The 19,001-nt window shown below is 37.4% G+C and overlaps 1 protein-coding gene across 2 annotated transcripts in view; it reads left to right on the forward strand.

Moving 5' to 3' along the window:
- The window catches only part of LOC124616669 (serine/threonine-protein phosphatase 2A activator-like), a 262,035-nt gene that overhangs the window by 142,108 nt on the left and 100,926 nt on the right, over positions 1 to 19,001 (forward strand). For both annotated transcript variants that reach the window (XM_047144998.1, XM_047144999.1), the window contains one exon: positions 7,432 to 7,532. In XM_047144998.1, coding sequence (XP_047000954.1) covers positions 7,432 to 7,532 — 101 coding nt within the window. The remainder of the gene's footprint in view (positions 1 to 7,431; positions 7,533 to 19,001) is intronic.

Here is a 19,001-nt window from a genome sequence, read left to right on the forward strand (position 1 = left end):
AATCATGCTGCCACTGTATGGGTTTCATGTCTAAAATAATGTCAGCAACTGACAAAGCTTATGAAAGGTGAGTTTCTTGGGCTTACTGGACAACAATAAGGCAGCCTTATCAATTGCCCAAAATTAACACAAGGAAAAGTAAAACAAAAAATAATGGTGTTACGTGCATGAGAACATCCTTCATTACAGCTTTAGTATCTGCACAGGCATGAAAATACCAATACATTACACTGTTGACATGGGTACTTCTCTGGTTGATGGTGGATTAATAATACTTGTGGAACAGAACCTTCTGAAATGGAAAAAACTTGTCGTGTGAGTCAATTTACAGGAAGTAGAACTCTGAATCCTCGTAGAGACATGCACGGGGATAAACTCAGCATGTGGCTGGCATGGACAACTGTCAACTGAACATTCAGCAACAACACTCGGCATGTAGCACAAGGCGATGTCTGTGGTAGCTGAACTTAGTGTAAGCACTGGCCTGTCCTGCCTATGGCTGCCTGCAGGTAAACACTTCTGTCAGTGGGTCTCTCCATACTACACACTGCATGCACCCTCCATGATAGTTTTCCTCACAGTTCACTGCACTACCCACAGCAGCTCATATGCCTCCATCATGATGTCTGCTGGCAGGGATACCAGAATAACACTGATATAAAATGTAGAAAACAGAATGTACTTCATATATGCATTAAGTAATATGGGTACTGCAGTTTGAAATAGAGCTGGCATTGATCTGTTTTTAATGTCTTGTTCCGTTCTGTTACATTACAAATTTTCCATAGCAGATGATACAGAAAACAGATCACTTCGCCTTCCCAGAGTGTGCAAAACGTATCCATAGGGCATAACTTCCACTCTCCAGCATCAAAATCTTTAAAATAAATAGATCATTTTCCTAGTGCATTCATAGTTGAGTCATTGCCCATACATTTCTGCAGTGGTTTTGCAAATTTAGTAAATGATGTGTATCACTCAATTTTCTTAGCCATATGATTTATTGCTTCACAATTAGCAATACACGAGATCTCATCTAATTATTCACTCATTAGCAATGAAAGCCTGGTCAGGCAGTTCACTTTTATTTTGGTTATGGACACCTTTTTGTTTTTGTTTGACACTTGGATACATTTGTATTAATATAACCAAATTCACCACAGCTGAAACATTTAAGCTTCTTTTTGTCTGTTGACTTTTCATACTTATTTGGTGAAACAACATTCCTGCTCATTTCTTTAACATTTGCATTGGTCGTGAACAGGGAGACTCAATTGTTTCATTTCTCCCTTACAGAAATGAGATAACTCATCCATTAAATATTTTAGTCTCTGTTGATCCTTAGATCTTGCCCACCACGACTGTAGTAGATTTTCATAACTGTCAGACAGTGTTTCAAGTACCTACACCATTAATGATGATTCATTAGGTTTCACATTGAGTTGCTGCATATGAAGCACCAAGTTCTCAAAATCGGCTAGATGTGTCACAATGTCATCACTAGATGTGTCACAATGTCATTACCAAAGACCATATGGAAATTGAAAAATTCTGACTGAACAGAGTTTGCAGCTTTCTTTCAAAGTGTGGCCACACTTGAAAGCTCTGCGCATTAGTGTTGTGACATCCGTGAAAGTGTGCGAAAGAGAAATACTGTGAACTTCTGTTAGAGCCTGCCTCAGGTGCCTGTTGAAACCCTATCGTGATACGCTCATGCTCAGTTAATATGTTATTACTGATTGCATACATTTGTCTCATCTTATTGTGTTCAGTGTATGTTATTGTGGTTTGTGTACATGTACAGTCTAATAAAGTGTACTAACATTTTTGTTTGTGTTGTGTGTCCAAGTTACATCGTCTTTGTTTTCCGTTCAAAGGTGGCATGTAGCTTGTCCCACGTATCTCTTGTAGTCTCACCTGCAAGCAACAGTGCCATGATTTTTTGCTTCAACAGTTCTAATGACGATGTGAATTGCTGCACAATCAGCTTTGTGCCATGTTTTTAGCACAGCATTGAACACATCTGCTTGTGGTGTTGTAGCACCCACTGAAAAAGCTGCCAGATTTTGCACTTTGTTATACCCACCTCATTCATGCTGTATGACACACGTAATTTGTTTCATACTGAAAACTTCCATATGGTCTAGTTTTCAGCTCCGTACAATTTTTCAGTGCCATGGGAATCAATGATAGACCCATAAAACAATTCAAATTTACAGCTGCATAAATTCCACACAATAACAGTTGTTCACATACAGTATGAACCATGCAAATCACAGAACACATACAAATACATTTCACATGTTGAGATGTACAATAGCAGTACCCAGTTTCTTTCATGAACCATGGACTGGGCTCATTACCTATTGTTATGTTAACCGGGGACCTAGAAATGATGGAGAGGCTCCATCCCCGCCACAGCCCCAGTGGTCCGCAACCCTATGACGACAACCGCAGTCCACTTCACCCCTCTGCTGCCGCACACTGAACTCAGGGTTATTGTGCGGTTTGGCCCCCGGTGGACCCCCCAGGGAACGTCTCATACCAGACGAGTGTAACCCCTATGTTTGCATGGTAGAGTAATTGTGGTGTGCGTGTACGTAGAGAACTTGTTTGCGCAGCAATCGATGACATAGTGTAGCTGAGGCAGAATAAGGAGAACCAGCCTGCATTTTCTGAGGCAGATGGAAAACCGCCTAAAAACCATCCACAGACTGGCTGGCTCACCAGACCTCGACACAAATCTGCCGGGCGGATTTGTGCTAGGGACCGGCGCTCCTTCCCACCCGGAAAGCTGTACATTAGACCGCATGGCCAACCGGGCAGGCTTACCTATTGTAGGAGACAACATAAAGCACACACATGGCATGGCATAGTTCTTACTGCAAGTCAACATGATATTTAGGAGAACAACATGACATTTAGACATTGCACAAAGAGATATGCTACATAGCAAAGAGTTAATACTTTAACAAGATTAACTAACTAATACACTGTTGCATACAGATAACTGGAGAGGGACTTGATGTTGGCCCAGTAATCCCGCATTCTCTGGCTATGTTTCTCCTTTGTCCAAAGGGAGGCAGTCTTTTTATGTGGTGATCTGTCAGGAAACCTCTTTTCTTTAAGTATCCTTCTTAGAAGTGCTTGGTTTCTAATGTCACTTTCAGTTATGTCCAGTTCCTGGACGTCTTTCTTGACTTCTGTCAGCCATGGTGTCATGGTATTCCTGCTCTTCCAGTAGTTGAGAAGTGAGTTGGTTAGTCTTGTTTGGTCCATCCTTGTGATATGTGCGTAGAAAGTGAGATGTCTCTTCCTGGCTACATCTGTGATTTTCTCAGTATGATTGTATAGCTCCTGGTTTGATTGTCCTCTGTACTCACCATCTGTTTTGACCAGTCCCAGAATTTTTCTCAGGATCTTGCTCCCCTGAATCTCTAGTTTATATGTCAAGCCTTTCCTGTTCAGATTCAAACATTCTGAGGAATACAGGGCTTCAGGGCAGATAACTGTTTGGTAGTGTTTTAGTTTGGAATTGTGAGATAGGCGTTTCATATTATAGATGTTCTTGGTTAATCAATATGCTAATTGTAACTTATTAATCGAAGTTGTTAGTGTTGTTCCTTCTGATAGATTAGGTTCCAATCATTCTCCTAGCTACCTGGATCTGTCAACTTTCTCAATTTTACCTTGTTCCAGCTGTAGTTCACTGGGAGTATCACTGATGTTGGTGAGGTATTTTGTCTTTTCTAGAGACAATTGAAGTCGTACCTTGGCAGCCTGGAGTTTGAGCATATTGATCTGCTTTACTGCCACTTCCATTGAGCTTGCTACAAGTGCCAGATCATCTGCGGAACCTAAACAGTCTACTTCTAGTCCCTTCTGTTTGTGTCCCAGGTAAATACCGCTCAGTATATTTTGTACTTCCATTTCTTTTTGTCACTCTCTGATCACCTTGTCCAGTGCACAGGTGAAGAGAAGAGGTGAAAGTCCCTGTCTAACTCCTGTCTTTATCTCAAAAATTTCTGAACCTGTTGCCCTGAACTTTACTTGTGATCTAGTATTACTCAATGTCTTTTGGATAAGGCTGTGGGTTTTCTGGTCGAGGCCCATTTCCTCTAAACCTTTATTGATTACTGGGGTCCATAGTTTTGAAACATAAGAAATTTGTGAACTTTAAGTTGCTAGTGATTTATTGCTAGCCCCTGTCATCATGCTGTCTCGTACTTCTGGAGTAGATACTCTTGAATGCTGTGTTCCACTATGCTGTGTTCTTTATGAAGAAGCTTACTAATCAAGCCGGGGGTATATGCTGAGTATGAAACAAAAAATATAGGTATAATGGCTGTATTGTATGATGCAGCATGGTCTTCTGAAATCAAAGAAGAGCATCCATTGGACCCAGGAAGATATAAGCAAAGCCTTGCTTCTGTGCTCTCTGCCCAGAAAAACTTATATTTATTTAAGAAATATAATGGGAATACCATTACCTGGATTTTCTACGTTAAAACGATGGATATCCAATTCTTTTCGTTGTGTTCCCGGAATTTTGACTGATGTCTTGTACTTAATGTATAAGCAAGCAACAAACTTAAGTCAAGCAGAGAAGCTGTGTGTATTGAGCTTTAACGAAATGAATGTGGACAGTCGCATAATGCTACGACCAAGAAACTGACACCATATACGGACCACATAGCCAGGTACAGGTTGTTATGGCACGTGGTTTGTCTGGAACCTGGAAGCAGCCCGTATATTATAACTTTGATAACGACGATGAATCGGGATTCACTGATCAGTATCGTCAGAGAGACGCAGAAAGTGGGATTTGTCATAGTTGGTATACTGTCTGATTTGGGGGGGTAAAAATGGGAAAGTGTGGAAGGAATTCCACATCGAGTACACAAACATGTGCTTCACCAACCCAGATGATGAAACGAAACGTGTTTGAGTATTTGCTGATGTACCACATATGGTGAAACTTCTCAGAAACCACCTTTTAGATGATGGTTTCTCATTAAGTGACGGAAGAACAATAACAAAGCGCGTAATCGAGCAGCTATTGTCGAAAGATAATGGAGAACTGAAACTGTGCTCTAAACTTACTGCTCATCATCTGACAGTTTGTGGAAGAGATCGACAGCGCGTTCATTTTGTTTGCCAACTCTTTTCCAACACTGTATCAGAAGCAATTTCTTTTGTAATGCCTGAAGAAAAAGACACGGCAGAATTCTTCAAATTCGTGAACGAAACTTTTGATGTTATGAATTCGAGGGTACTTGTCGGCAAACGACCAATTTCAAGTGCTTTTGGATTGTGTAAGGAGACACAGGAGGAAGTTCTTGGCAGATTCTACTCCGTCTGCGAAAAAATGAGAGTGGGAAATCATAAAACTTTACTTCCTTTCCAAAAAGGATTACTCACCTCGATTCGGTCACTGCTGGGTTCTTTTTCGGATTTAAAACATGGCTACGGTTTGAAGTATGTATTGACCTCAAGGTTCAACCAAGACTGCCTTGAAAACTTATTTTCCCAGATAAGAGCATTTGGTAGAGCCTATGATCATCCCTTGCCAGTGGAATTTAAAAGCCGTTTGAGTATTATAGTTATGAACAAAAGTATTGCTGACATTCAGTTACGCAGTTCTTGTCCAGTCTCAGCGGAAAGTGATACAAATTATTTGACTTCCAACCTGTTTACAAGACTTGTGCTGGGCATTGAGGAAGCGTTGTCAAAGATAGAAGGTGATCAACAAATGAGGAACATTACACTACATGACTTAATTGTTCCACCTTTGATAGAAGATTCAGGGTGTTCTCTAGAAGGTCTCCGCTACATCGCTGGATATATTGCCTCCAGGTGCGTCTCCATTGACAAATCACTTGGTCATCCTAGTGGTAAGACACTCGAAGTGTCGAAAGACCATGCAAGTTCTGGGTGAATTGAGAAACTGTCTCGTGGTGGCTTAATCATCCCTTCAGATGAGTGGTTTGACGTTGTTAAGCAGTTAGAGGTGCTTTTTTAAAATTTTCATGGCAGCAGTCTGTGTAAAGACGGCAATGTGATCAGAAACCTGACGAGACTTTTAATTGAGAAGTTTCCAACTATTCCTCAAGAGGTCATCACAGTGTACGCTAAAACCAGAACCTTCATCCGGATAAGGCACTACAACACATCTGCAAAGGCATAGAGGTCCAAACAGCAGCAGCAGAAAGCAGCACACAGGTGGAGAGCTTCTGCAGTCCCCTCCAGATCTGATTAAGGTATTTAAATTCATCTTAAAATTTTTGAATGTGAGTTCATTAAACCGGGATTCTGTATCATTATGTGTAGTAATGTCTCAACTAACTAGACATACGGTTGCTGCTTAATACCTGCATGAAAAAGATGGTACACACTATTGCCGACTGTGATGCACAAAATGTGTTTAGTAAGCTGAAAGCTCTTGTAATTGTTGCGTTTCCAGTACTATTAAAAATTGTGGTATAATCTTTATGCTGCTCTCTGCAGCCCCTTCTATTAATAACAATAAAGTTTACAAATTGTACTCACAGACAGTAAGCATCATGGTTGCATTTGGATGTGGATTTATGTCTAGATTCATTGTGTTGTAGAATTTGGAAGCTGGCATGAAATAATAATTTCATTTGCATTTACTTAGCAACTTTCCAATTTGATAACGTTTCTTGCATAATCCACATTGACATCAACATCCATACTCTACAAAGCAAGTGCAAGGCAAAGTGTGCATTCCATTGTACCAGCTATTAGGGATTTCTCTCATTTCATTCATGTATGGAGGGCAGGAAGAATGATTGCTTAAATGCCTTTTTGCAGAATGTAATTAGTCTGGTTTTGTCTTCTTGATCTCTATGGGGGTGAAGTAGATTTTTACAGAATAGTTGTAGTCTTTCTTCAAGCATCTGCCAGTTCAGTTATTTCAGCATCTTTGTAATTCCTCCCATGGATCAAACAAACATGTGGCCATTTGTACTGTTCTTCTTTCTGTGTGATCAATTCAGTTACTACTTTGTCACTTGTATAATTCATTTCTGCTTATAAATGTTATTGTGTGACCAATTAAATATTTTCTGTGGTGTGGCACTTGTTTAATTACTGTGGTATCTAAATATTGTGTGTTTCATTTTGTTCCTGCTCATTACTTTGATAATACCTTTTGCAAACTATTAATGGTTGTTGATTTCTTTTTTTTATCTGTTATCATAAACTTTAAACAATAAATTAATGTTTCAGTGAGCTGAGTGGTCATTGCTGTTCCTTGGCACTTCTGTCATTTAGATTTATAATATGGACATACAGAATGAAGTGTGTAGTATACAATAAGTCATAAAATTTTGTGTTGAACATTAACTGAGTAGTTATTGCCATATTACTTCAATACCTTATATCACATATTTTTTCTTTTCTTTTTAGGTCATCCACATGTTTATCCCAGCTCTATTATTGAATCAGAATGTGTAGATATGTATTCACAAGATTATATGTTTTTGGCATGTGTAAAACATATCAATGAGGTACGTAACATAATCTAAAATCAACAAAAATTTTATCTGTGTAATGTGTAGCTCCTTCTGTGCGCTGGGTAGCACTCTGTAAGCTACTGGATGAAGTTTGGTGGTATATCATTGTCAGAAGGTTCCCATACCTTTCTATTTATGTATGGTGTATGGGGAAGAACAGTTGTATATATGGTTTTGTGTAAGTGCACATTTCATTGTAATGAGAGATAATGGACACTATATTCCACTCCATTTGAACCATAGTGCTGGTACAGTGCAGTCAGCTGGGTCAGTGTAGGAGGACATCACTTATAACATCAGCAGTGTTTTCAGTCTTATTTCTATGTTATCAAATGTTCAATCACTGAGCTACATGGTGATCTGTTACAACGGTTACTTCATTTATTTATATTTCAATCTAGGACTTCCTGTTATTATAATTAACTGATTATGGCAGTGCATGAGCAGACTCACTGTGACATGGTGCAATATACTGATGAATGAAATTAGATAGCATGTGAATATGTAACATTACTTTTAGAGAGTAATTATACGCAAGTGCTATTTCATGTAAAAATCTCATAAATTAACATTTTGTAATTATAAAATGCAGCGTACAGAAATTATAGCCGGCTGCTGTGGCCGAGCGGTTCTAGGCGCTTCAGTTTGGAACCGCGTGACCTTTACAGTCGCAGGTTTGAATCCTGCCTTGGGCATGGATGTGTGTGATGTCTTTAGGTTAGTTAGGTTTAAGTAGTTCTAAGTTATAGGGGACTGATGACCTCAGTTGATAAGTCCCATAGTGCTCAGAGCCATTTGAACCATTTGAAAAATTATAACACCACTGTGTAAGAGCTTCTACATACACAGTTCAGATTTGTGTATAACAGTTGTACTAGTTAGTTATTAAATTTATTTGCTTTTTTATTAATCTAATTTGTCATTTTATGGTGTAAATTAATTAGTTTGATCTAAAATATTACAGTTGAGTAATTTGTTGCATTAGAACTGAGGTTTGTTATCCTAGTGTCTGAGTGTACTACATCAATAGGCTTAATACTTATGAGCTTAATATATTGAATCAAGAAACGAGTGTTTCAAAAAAGAAATCCAAAGGTTTGGCATTGATTCTTCCCTGCTCACAGGATTTTTTTGTTATAACATGTTTCACTTCTGGCAGTGCTTTGTATCTAGAAAACATTCCAAGTAGTTCCATGGTTCATATTTCATGTTAAACTGAAGATTCTGCTGTACCTAACAAAGACATGCATGCATAATGTCCTATTTTGATTAAACTGTTCAGAAACAAGATTTCCATGAATAAACCCTCATCTCCCTGTCTTCATAACTAGAGAGTTAAATATAGGTAGATGGCTCAGTATCTCAAGGCTTCAGTTCTAAAAGCCTGGAGTTCAATCTCCAAACAGTACAAGACTTTCTGCTGTCACTTGTACCTCTTTCAGTTCTGGAAAAGACATATAATTTGATAATGTTAAGTTGTTCCATAATTCAGAGGCCATGTTAAAATGTAAGTCCCGCTGTAAAGGGGTGGGTAAGTCAGTTTAAAAGTTAGAGGAAAGCATTGGTTTATTGACTCCAAGAGGACAATACCTAGTATAGCACTGATGTGTTCAAACCAACATTCAGGATGATGGCAGCTTTACGTTATTGAGATAAAATATGCTTTATAATGTTTAAAGTCAAAGACCATTCAAGATTCTACACTGCCTAACAAAACTTGGTATCCTCGAAAGTGGCACTGGGAGGGAGTTGAAGTCCAAGCTGGTCCCACATGTTCTATCAGATACTCATCTGGAAATCCTGCTGGGCTTGGGAGAACCACAACATCATGCAGACAGCTATTAGAGACAAAGACCATGTGTGGACAAGCATTGTCCTGTTGAAAAATGGCACCATGCTACTGTCAGATGAGAAGTAGCACATGAGTATACAGGATGCTTGTCGATATACTCTTTTGGCATCAGATTTCGCTCAGTCATTACCAGCTGTAACCTGGAGCCATGACTCCCCACTTCCTGACTCCAAGAGTAACACTGCTGTGCTTCTCGAAACAATGGAAGAATGAGACCATCCCCAGGTCGCCACCATACTTCCTGATAATGACCATCTAGGGTAGTGCAGAACCTCAATTCATCAACACAGATGTGATGGGGCTATGATGTGGTTGCTCCACAGTATGGCAATCCTCTGTTGTGGTGGTCAGATATTATCAAGTGGAACATTAATTATGAGTATGCCTGCCCTCACATCCCCATGCTGCCTCAAATCACACCACAGTCAAATCTGAATGCCTCACAAATCTAGGTACTGCATGATTCAATCAGCTGGCCAAATGGAGAGCTGCATTGCGCCCCCTTCCAAACTGTGTCAGGCGCTCATAAATGTGTCTCACATGAGTCTACGACATCCTCGTGTTCTTCATAGTGATCTCTGAACCACTGTCGCTCTTCATGCCACTCATATACATATATTCTACCAGTCCTGGTAACTACAGTAAACACAAACAATGCAAATGCCACTGATATGTATGTGTACAAAGTTACATAATAACTGGCTGTGTCTTCGGGGTGTCCCACTCTTTATGTCAGGTGGTGTATTTCCTTGTTATGACATTTTATTGAAAGATTGAAGGATTCCCTCTAAATCTTCTTAACAAAATAATATTTGCAGGGTATTACCCACACCTGTAATATGTCCTCTGAGGTAAAACATTGGTCCCACCTTACCTGCTGTTATTGTGCTATAGATATAAGCTAATTAGGAAGATCTTGGACAGGTGGTGAATTGGGTTGTAGCATTTATTGGGAATTTCTCAGAGATGGAAGCTTGATAATGGTGAAGTTTCACTGCAAATTTTTTGATGTCTCTCCTGTACCTGAATTATATAAGTTATGAGACTAATTCATAATTTATTACTATATTAGGAAAGAAATCTTCTTCTCTATGTAGATATATGTTGTGCTGGTTATATGTAATAAGTCGAAACTGTCATGAGTTAAGAATCAAACTTGGCTCATTATTTTTTAAACTAAATTAGTTGTACATTTTGCTCTAATTGATCCATTGTGAGGAGATCCCCGGGGATGTGGAATGTGTCAGAAAAACAAGAATACGCTATAAATATTTACAAAATAAGAATAGATGTACTAATGTACCTTCCACAGACCCAAATGAAATTTCCCTTGTGGATGTGGAGTTGGTAAAAAAATCTTAAGCGAATTTACATTTAAAAGATATAAAACTTGTACAAAATTTTGGTAACATTTTTGAGAAAACAGTGCTCTTGTAATCTGTATTAAATCAATGAAAAAACAGTCTCAATTTTGATGGTTATTTTATTAAAATGACTGGTATCGGGGAAGGCTTCAGACAGCACCATCAGCTGAAGTTGGCGATGCATGGAACAGTCAGCTGAATGCAGTCACAGTTTCAGTGACTGAGGTCAGCTGACTTTTCCACACATCATCAACTTTAGCTGATGATGCTGTCTTATGATTGCCTAAGCCTAGACCAAAATTGGACATTTTAATAAAATAACCATAATGATCAAGACTGCTTTTCATTGATCTTATATAAAACATTTCACCAAATTTTAAATGTTCAGTACATTTGAGTGCATATGATAATTCTTAGGTTATTGTGGCCATAGAAAAAAAGGAGTACAGCACTTATTTACAATGATCACATTACTGCACAAAATTTGAAGAGAAGTCAGATTGTACAGAATATTCACATTGTGTTATATTATTAATAACATAAGTATCACACTGTTCCACAAGGAATTCTTGAATGAAGCACCAATAAATCTGTTAGATTCTTCTTAAACTGAACTTTATTATTAAACTTTTTGTGGCTGCTGGAATGTTATTGAAAATGAGTAAAGCTGAATAGTGGACACCTTTCTGAACCAAACTAAATTACTTTTGTGAAAGTTACTCTGATTTCTAGTACTGATTCCATGAACTGTTGGTTTGAAAAAAAGATATATTTTTAATGACAAATTTTATTAAGGAATAAATATATTGGGGAGCAGTAGTTAGTATTGCCAGTTCATTAAACAGCCCTCTGCATGACTTTCTTGTGTTCACACCACAAATAATTCGTATTGCACATTTTTGGTCTTGGAAAACTGCGGCTTGGCTTGATGAGTTATCCCAGAAATTAATCTCATATGACATTATAGCATGAAATTAAGCATAGTACACTAACTTTTTTATTTTTATTTCCTACTCTGACAACATTCACATAGCAAATAGAGGTTTGATTTGATACTTCAGCAGTTCTGTGGTTTGCTCCTCCCAGTTAAATTTATTATCAAGCTCTAATACCAAGAATTTAACACTGTCAACTTCTTCTATCCACTTGTTGTCATATGTGAAGTGTATGGTTAGCAGGAAACCTTTTATAAGTTCTGAACTGCATAAAATACGTTGTTTGAAAGTTTAGTGACAGAGAATTTGCTAGGAATCATTATTCATATCCTTGAAAATTTCATTAGCTGTCCTTCCTAAGACTATACATGATTTACTATTTATTGAAATGTCAGTATCATCTGCAAACAAAACAAACTTGGCATCTGGTAATGTTAATGATGAAAGGTCATTGATATAAACAAGAAAAAGGAAGGGTCCTAAGATAGAACATTGAGGAACACCACATATTATTGGTTCCCAGTTGGATGATGCCTGATAGCTTAATACACATCTTTCCTATTGACACCCTTTGTTTTCCACCAGAGATATAGGATTTGAACCATTCTGCAGCCTTTCCTATTACACAATAATAATCTAATTTCATTATTTTCATCACGGCAGCGACAAGACAACCATTACAAAATTGTCTTGAATGCAGTCCTAGTGGCAGAGGACATATGGTGCCATATGTAGTTTTACTGATGTTTGCAACAGGTTTATATCTGTTGAAGTTATTTTATTGGTCTTGACTCAGCCGCTGAGCTAAGACGTTTTCTATTTATTGGTGTGTATGACTTCTGAAGAAGGCTGTATCATTGTAGCAGAAACCATGGTCAAGGTTTAAAATGAACATAATTTAGTGCAACTGTGGGCTGTTTTTCATTCGAGAAGTCTAATTTACATAAAAGGATATTGTCATTTACTCAGTCCAATGCTTTTGAGAGATCACAAAATATACCAATAGCCTGTAATTTATTGTCTAATGAATTAAGTACATTTTCACTGTATGTGTAGATAGCTGTCTTAATATGGGAACCCTTTAGAAATCTGAATTGTGAGTTGAACAATATTTTATTTGTGGTCAGATGATTAAGAAGATGACTGTCGATTATCTTTTCTGAATTTTTTGAGAATGCTGGCAAAAGTGAAATTGGGCAGAAGTTTGATGGTATTTCTTTACCTTCTTTCTTATACAAAAGCTTAACTTCAGCATATTTCAGTAATTCAGGAAATGTTCCACTGATAAAGACTGGTTACACAAATAACTTAAACTGTCACTAAACTCAGAGGCACAATGTTTAATCAACTTTGTTAATATATTATTATAGCCATTAGAATTTTTCTGATTTTTAGGGTTTTCTGGTGGACATTACTTCTACTGGTGTTGTGAGGGTCATACTCATATTATTGTAGTTATTTGTAGTGAGTGGACAGAGATATTTCATGGTAGCATCTACTGAACCTGATAACCCCATCTTTTCAGTAACAGTTATGAAGCGCTTTGTAACATTCTCCTCCAATCGTTAACACTTAAATTTCATTTGCCTGGGATTCATTGATGATTGAAAACAAAAGTTTCAAACATCACAAAATTTATTGACAACCAAACTGCACACTCCACGTGTAAACAAAACACTGACTGATGACCTTCTTGCACCATCGCTTTATATAGAATTTTAACAAAAAAATTTCAAAATAACTCATTATTACTTTTGTACAATTTTGTTGTTACAATTAAAATTTACAAAATGTAAAGAAACTGATGTTACAGCTAAATAAGATATAAAATACAATATCGAATGACATAATTTTTTGTAGTAATATCTGTCGTTTTCCATAAGAAAATCAATCTGAACTTTAATTGCAATAATGTCTCTTGTATTACTTTCATTAAGTGATTAATTACAGTTTGGAATTGGTTACTAACATTCAGTGGCACTAAAGAACTCACGCTTTATCCAATTACATACGTAAAATGCACAAATAAGGTCTCTTCTTCTAGAAATAAAAAAGTTGTGTGTATTTATTTATTTATTTAATATAATAGAGGGAAACATTCCACGTGGGAAAAATATATCTAAAAACAAAGATGATGTGACATACACACAAAATACTAGCTTTCGCAACAAACGGTTGCTTCATCAGGAAAGAGGGAAGGAGAGGGAAAGACGAAAGGAAGTGGGTTTTAAGGGAGAGGGTAAGGAGTCATTCCAATCCCGGGAGCGGAAAGACTTACCTTAGGGGGAAAAAAGGATGGGTATACACTCTCACACACACACATATCCATCCACACATACACAGACACAAGCAGACATATTTAAAGACCAAAAATATATGTCTGCTTGTGTCTGTATATGTGTGGATGGATATGTGTGTGTGTGCGAGTGTATACCCGTTCTTTTTTCCCCCAAAGGTAAGTCTTTCCGCTCCCGGGATTGGAATGACTCCTTACCCTCTCCCTTAAAACCCACTTCCTTTCGTCTTTCCCTCTCCTTCCCTCTTTCCTGACGAAGCAACCGTTTGTTGCAAAAGCTAGAATTTTGTGTGTATGTTTGTGTTTGTTTGTGTGTCTATCGACCTGCCAGCACTTTCGTTCAGTAAGTCACATCATCTTTGTTTTTAGATATATTTATTTATTTAGCAGCATATGACGTACATCTATGGAGTAAGTCCAAGTACATTTTTGCTTTGTCAGTTTTCCAATAAAATACACTACTTTTACTGATTCTAACTACAGTTTTGCTAAGATAACTAATAAATTTTAGCCACAACATTTCTGGAAATTAACATCATAGTTACAAAATTTTAGATACTGTAAACTGAACAGATTTTATGAGGCATACATAATCTATGTATCTAAATTACAGAACATTTAATCGCAATAATTCTATACTATGGGCCCATCATTTTATATATATGGTATAATACAGTCATATAGCACATAAATATTCTATAGCCTGTTTTGTTTACATTTAAAAAAATTAACAGCAATAATACTGTAGAAAACAAAATATTTAGATAAAACAATGCTGTTAAGAAGTTAACACATTTTACTATTTCTTTTTCTTTATACCTGTGTACATATTTTTTTAGTGTACTGTACCTGTTTGCTTCAGTTATTTTTGTTTGAAAGAAATTCTCTGATTGAATATAAAGGGGTTTCTAATAGCAGTTTTTTGATTGACTGTTAAACTTATCCTTTGATTTGGTATTAGTGATGTGTGGTGGTAAAGAGCTGTACAACCTTACTGCCATGTAACCACTGCTTCTCTCATATTGAGTTGTGTTATGCTGTGTAATTCTTAATTTCTTGGTGTTTCTGGTTTGGTGGTGGTGTACATCTTCATTTTTGTTGAATTTGTCTTATGATCCCAAGCAAAGAGCAATATTTTATATATGTACAAGCTGTAGAAGGTTAGATTCTTATTTTTTTTTTTTTTTTGAAAAGAGGCTTGCAACTATCTCTTGTCCTTTTGTTTCCTATTATTCTAACTGCTCTCTTTTGTAACTTGAATATTTTACTTGCCTCAGTCGAGTGGCTCCAGATTTCTATGCATAGCTCGTTATAGTATTGAAATATGAAAACTACACCATGCAAACATCATCTTCAGTTATTAGTGGCTTAATTTGTCTCAGAGCAATGCCAGCACTGCTAAGTTTATTGCTTATATTGGAAATATGATCTTTCTATCCTAAACAACTGTCTATGGTGATCCCTAAAATTTTAGCAGTTTAAACTACTCTTACATCTAGCTCTTGGAAATTTGTCAGTTCACTTGTTTTTCTTTTGTTGTTCCTAAATAGGATTGCATTAGTTTTCTCAATATTGAGAATTAACCTATTCACTTCAAGCCAGTTGGTGATCATTTCATCTGTTTGATTACTTTTACCCTGTGGCACCCCATGTTTTATATCTTGTAGCTCTGGTGAGCACGATGTATGAGACAGGCGAAATGCCTTCAGACTTCAAGAAGAATATAATAATTCCAATACCAAAGAAAGCAGGTGTTGACAGATGTGAAAATTACCGAACTATCAGTTTAATAAGTCACAGCTGCAAAATACTAACGCGAATTCTTTACAGACGAATGGAAAAGCTGGTAGAAGCCGACCTCGGGGAAGATCAGTTTGGATTCCGTAGAAATGTTGGAACATGTGAGGCAGTACTGACCTTACGACTTATCTTAGAAGAAAGATTAAGAAAAGGCAAATCTATGTTTCTAGCATTTGTAGACTTAGAGAAAGCTTTTGACAATATTAACTGGAATACTCTCTTTCAAATTCTGAAGGTGGCAGGGGTAAAATACAGGGAGCGAAAGGCTATTTACAATTTGTACAGAAACCAGATGGCAGTTATAAGAGTCGAGGGGCATGAAAGGGAAGCAGTGGTTGCGAAAGGAGTGAGACAGGGTTGTAGCCTTTCCCCGATGTTATTCAATCTGTATATTGAGCAAGCAGTAAAGGAAACAAAAGAAAAATTCGGAGTAGGTATTAAAATTCAGGGAGAAGAAGTAAAAACTTTGAGGTTCGCCGATGACATTGTAATTCTGTCAGAGACAGCAAAGGACTTGGAAGAGCAGTTGAACGGAATGGACAGTGTCTTGAAAGGAGGATATAAGATGAACATCAACAAAAGCAAAACGAAGATAATGGAATGTAGTCAAATTAATTCAGGTGATGCTGAGGGAATTAGATTAGGAAATGAGACACTTAAAGTAGTAAAGGAGTTTTGCTATTTAGGGAGTAAAATAACCGATGATGGTCGAAGTAGAGAGGATATAAAATGTAGACTGGCAATGGCAAGGAAAGCGTTTCTCAAGAAGAGAAATTTGTTAACATCGAGCATAGATTTAAGTGTCAGGAAGTCGTTTCTGAAAGTATTTGTATGGAGTGTAGCCACGTATGGAAGTGAAACATGGACGATAACTGGTTTGGACAAGAAGAGAATAGAAGCTTTCGAAATGTGGTGCTACAGAAGAATGCTGAAGATTAGATGAGTAAATACATAACTAATGAGGAGGTATTGAACAGAATTGGGGAGAAGAGGAGTTTGTGGCACAACTTGACTAGAAGAAGGGATCGGTTGGTAGGACATTTTCTGAGGCATCAAGGGATCACCAATTTAGTACTGGAGGGCACCGTGGAGGGTAAAAATCATAGAGAGAGACCAAGAGATGAATACACTAAGCAGATTCAGAAGGATGTAGGTTGCAGTAGGTACTGGGAGATGAAGAAGCTTGCACAGGATAGAGTAGCATGGAGAGCTGCATCAAACCAGTCTCAGGACTGAAGACCACAACAACAACAACAGTTCTGAGAACTGTTTCCCTTGATTTTCTGACACTTCCACTGCTTGTTTTCTGTTCTGCAGAAATGACTTTATGATATCAAGAGCAGTTCCTCTAATTCCATAGTGGTGTAGCTTCATTATTAACACGTGGTGATTGAAAAGATCAAAAGCTTTAGATAAGTCACAAAAAACACCAACTGGAATTTGGCCTTGATCTAGGCCTGCAGAGATTATATTAATAAGTTCAAATGCAGCTGACACTGTAGATTTTTCCTTCTGGAAATGTGTGATGTGAACAATTGGAGGGTTAGGAAATGTAATTACAAAGAATATTAATTTCTGAGGAGGACATAAAAATAAATAACAAATGAAAATACATCGCTTGGTAATAACTTTTAAGCTGTTTCTCGAGGTAATGAAGTTCTATGTGTTAACCCATTAATCAAGTGCAATTATGGTAATTAGAGGCGTTATTTATTTATGCCATAATTTCCACAGCCTCTTAATGTTTGTTGCTATATATTTATTACTTTGATTTCTCAATTAGATCTTTGATTTAGCATTTGTACATAATTTTGTTAATGTCAACAATCTATTCACAATTACGACAATATGCATCCTTTCAGAATATTCTATATGTTTTCACAAAAATACTCGATGTTTTAGCAAATTGGATAGGTCAATACCTATAAAGATGCACATACAAGGCCTTTGGAAGCACAATGTCATCCGATAACTACCCGGATGCATATAAAAAAAGGCTGTCACTCCAGTCACTGGTTCACAATGCACATGTTAAGGAATTGGCAACTCACAGTCATCGGTCCTTTTGCTGTGTCCATCTTGTGTCTGCAACCCCTCTTTTCCTGGCAGTCTCTATGCTGCAATAGCACAGTCCACTATTAGTTTTACAGTTTCTAATTTTTACTTCCAGGTCAGGTGAGGATCTTGGATAGAGTTCTCTAGGTAGGAAGTGGGATGAACTCGTTACTCAACGTACTCGTGCAGGTTACAATTAAGGTCACACCAAGTATAAATATGTCAAAATCATTCACATATTATCCTATTCCTTAGCATATTTGTAAACAAAGTCACACAAAGGTAAGCATATCCAAACTGTAAAGATTTAGCTATATACAGATTAAAGTAATTGAACAAAAATAAATTATATATGTATTTTTTCTTTTTGATTAATATTTCAGTATATTCCACTATACAGTATATTTGACCCCGAGATCTCATTTAACTCTTTATCATATCAAACAAACTCACAGGCTGTTCCTCACCACGCCATCTTGTAATGACAAACTTTTCACAAAATGTCTTTTGTCGCAGTGCAACTTGTCCATTTAGTAACACACGTATGTCTTTAACATTGTCCATTTGTAAATCTCATAAAATCGTGATCATGTCTGTAATTCTAAAAGAAGCACCCACAAATCAAATACATGCTCTACAGAGTATAGCTACATTAACTGGTCAATCACTACTGTAGACCGAGCGGGGGTGGCGCAGTGGTTAGACACTGGACTCGCATTCGGGAGGACGACGGTTCAATCCCGCGTCCGGCCATCCTGATTTAGGTTTTCCGTGATTTTCCTAAATCACTCCAGGCAAATGCCGGGATGGTTCCTTTCAAAGGGCACGGCCGACTTCCTTCCCCGTCCTTCCCTAATCCGATGAGACCGATGACCTCGCTGTCTGGTCTCCTTCCCCAAAACAACCAACCAACCACTACTGTAGGAAAGTCAAATTTAGTACATAGTTTACGTTTTCAAAATATTCCTCAAATAATGTTGCTCAAAATTCATATTACATACAGAAAACTTATACTACAGAGAATGGATAGCATTTAGCGTTACATGTTTATAGATGAGTAAAAGATGTAGCATCTGAAAATGAAAAGAAGAGAATAGAATGCTACATAGCGTGGAGACCTAGTGTTCGCCATGCACTTGACACAAAGATGTGGTGTCCTCT

The sequence above is a fragment of the Schistocerca americana genome, chromosome 5 (genome assembly GCF_021461395.2).
Source record: "Schistocerca americana isolate TAMUIC-IGC-003095 chromosome 5, iqSchAmer2.1, whole genome shotgun sequence".
In the NCBI taxonomy this organism is placed as follows: domain Eukaryota; kingdom Metazoa; phylum Arthropoda; class Insecta; order Orthoptera; family Acrididae; genus Schistocerca; species Schistocerca americana.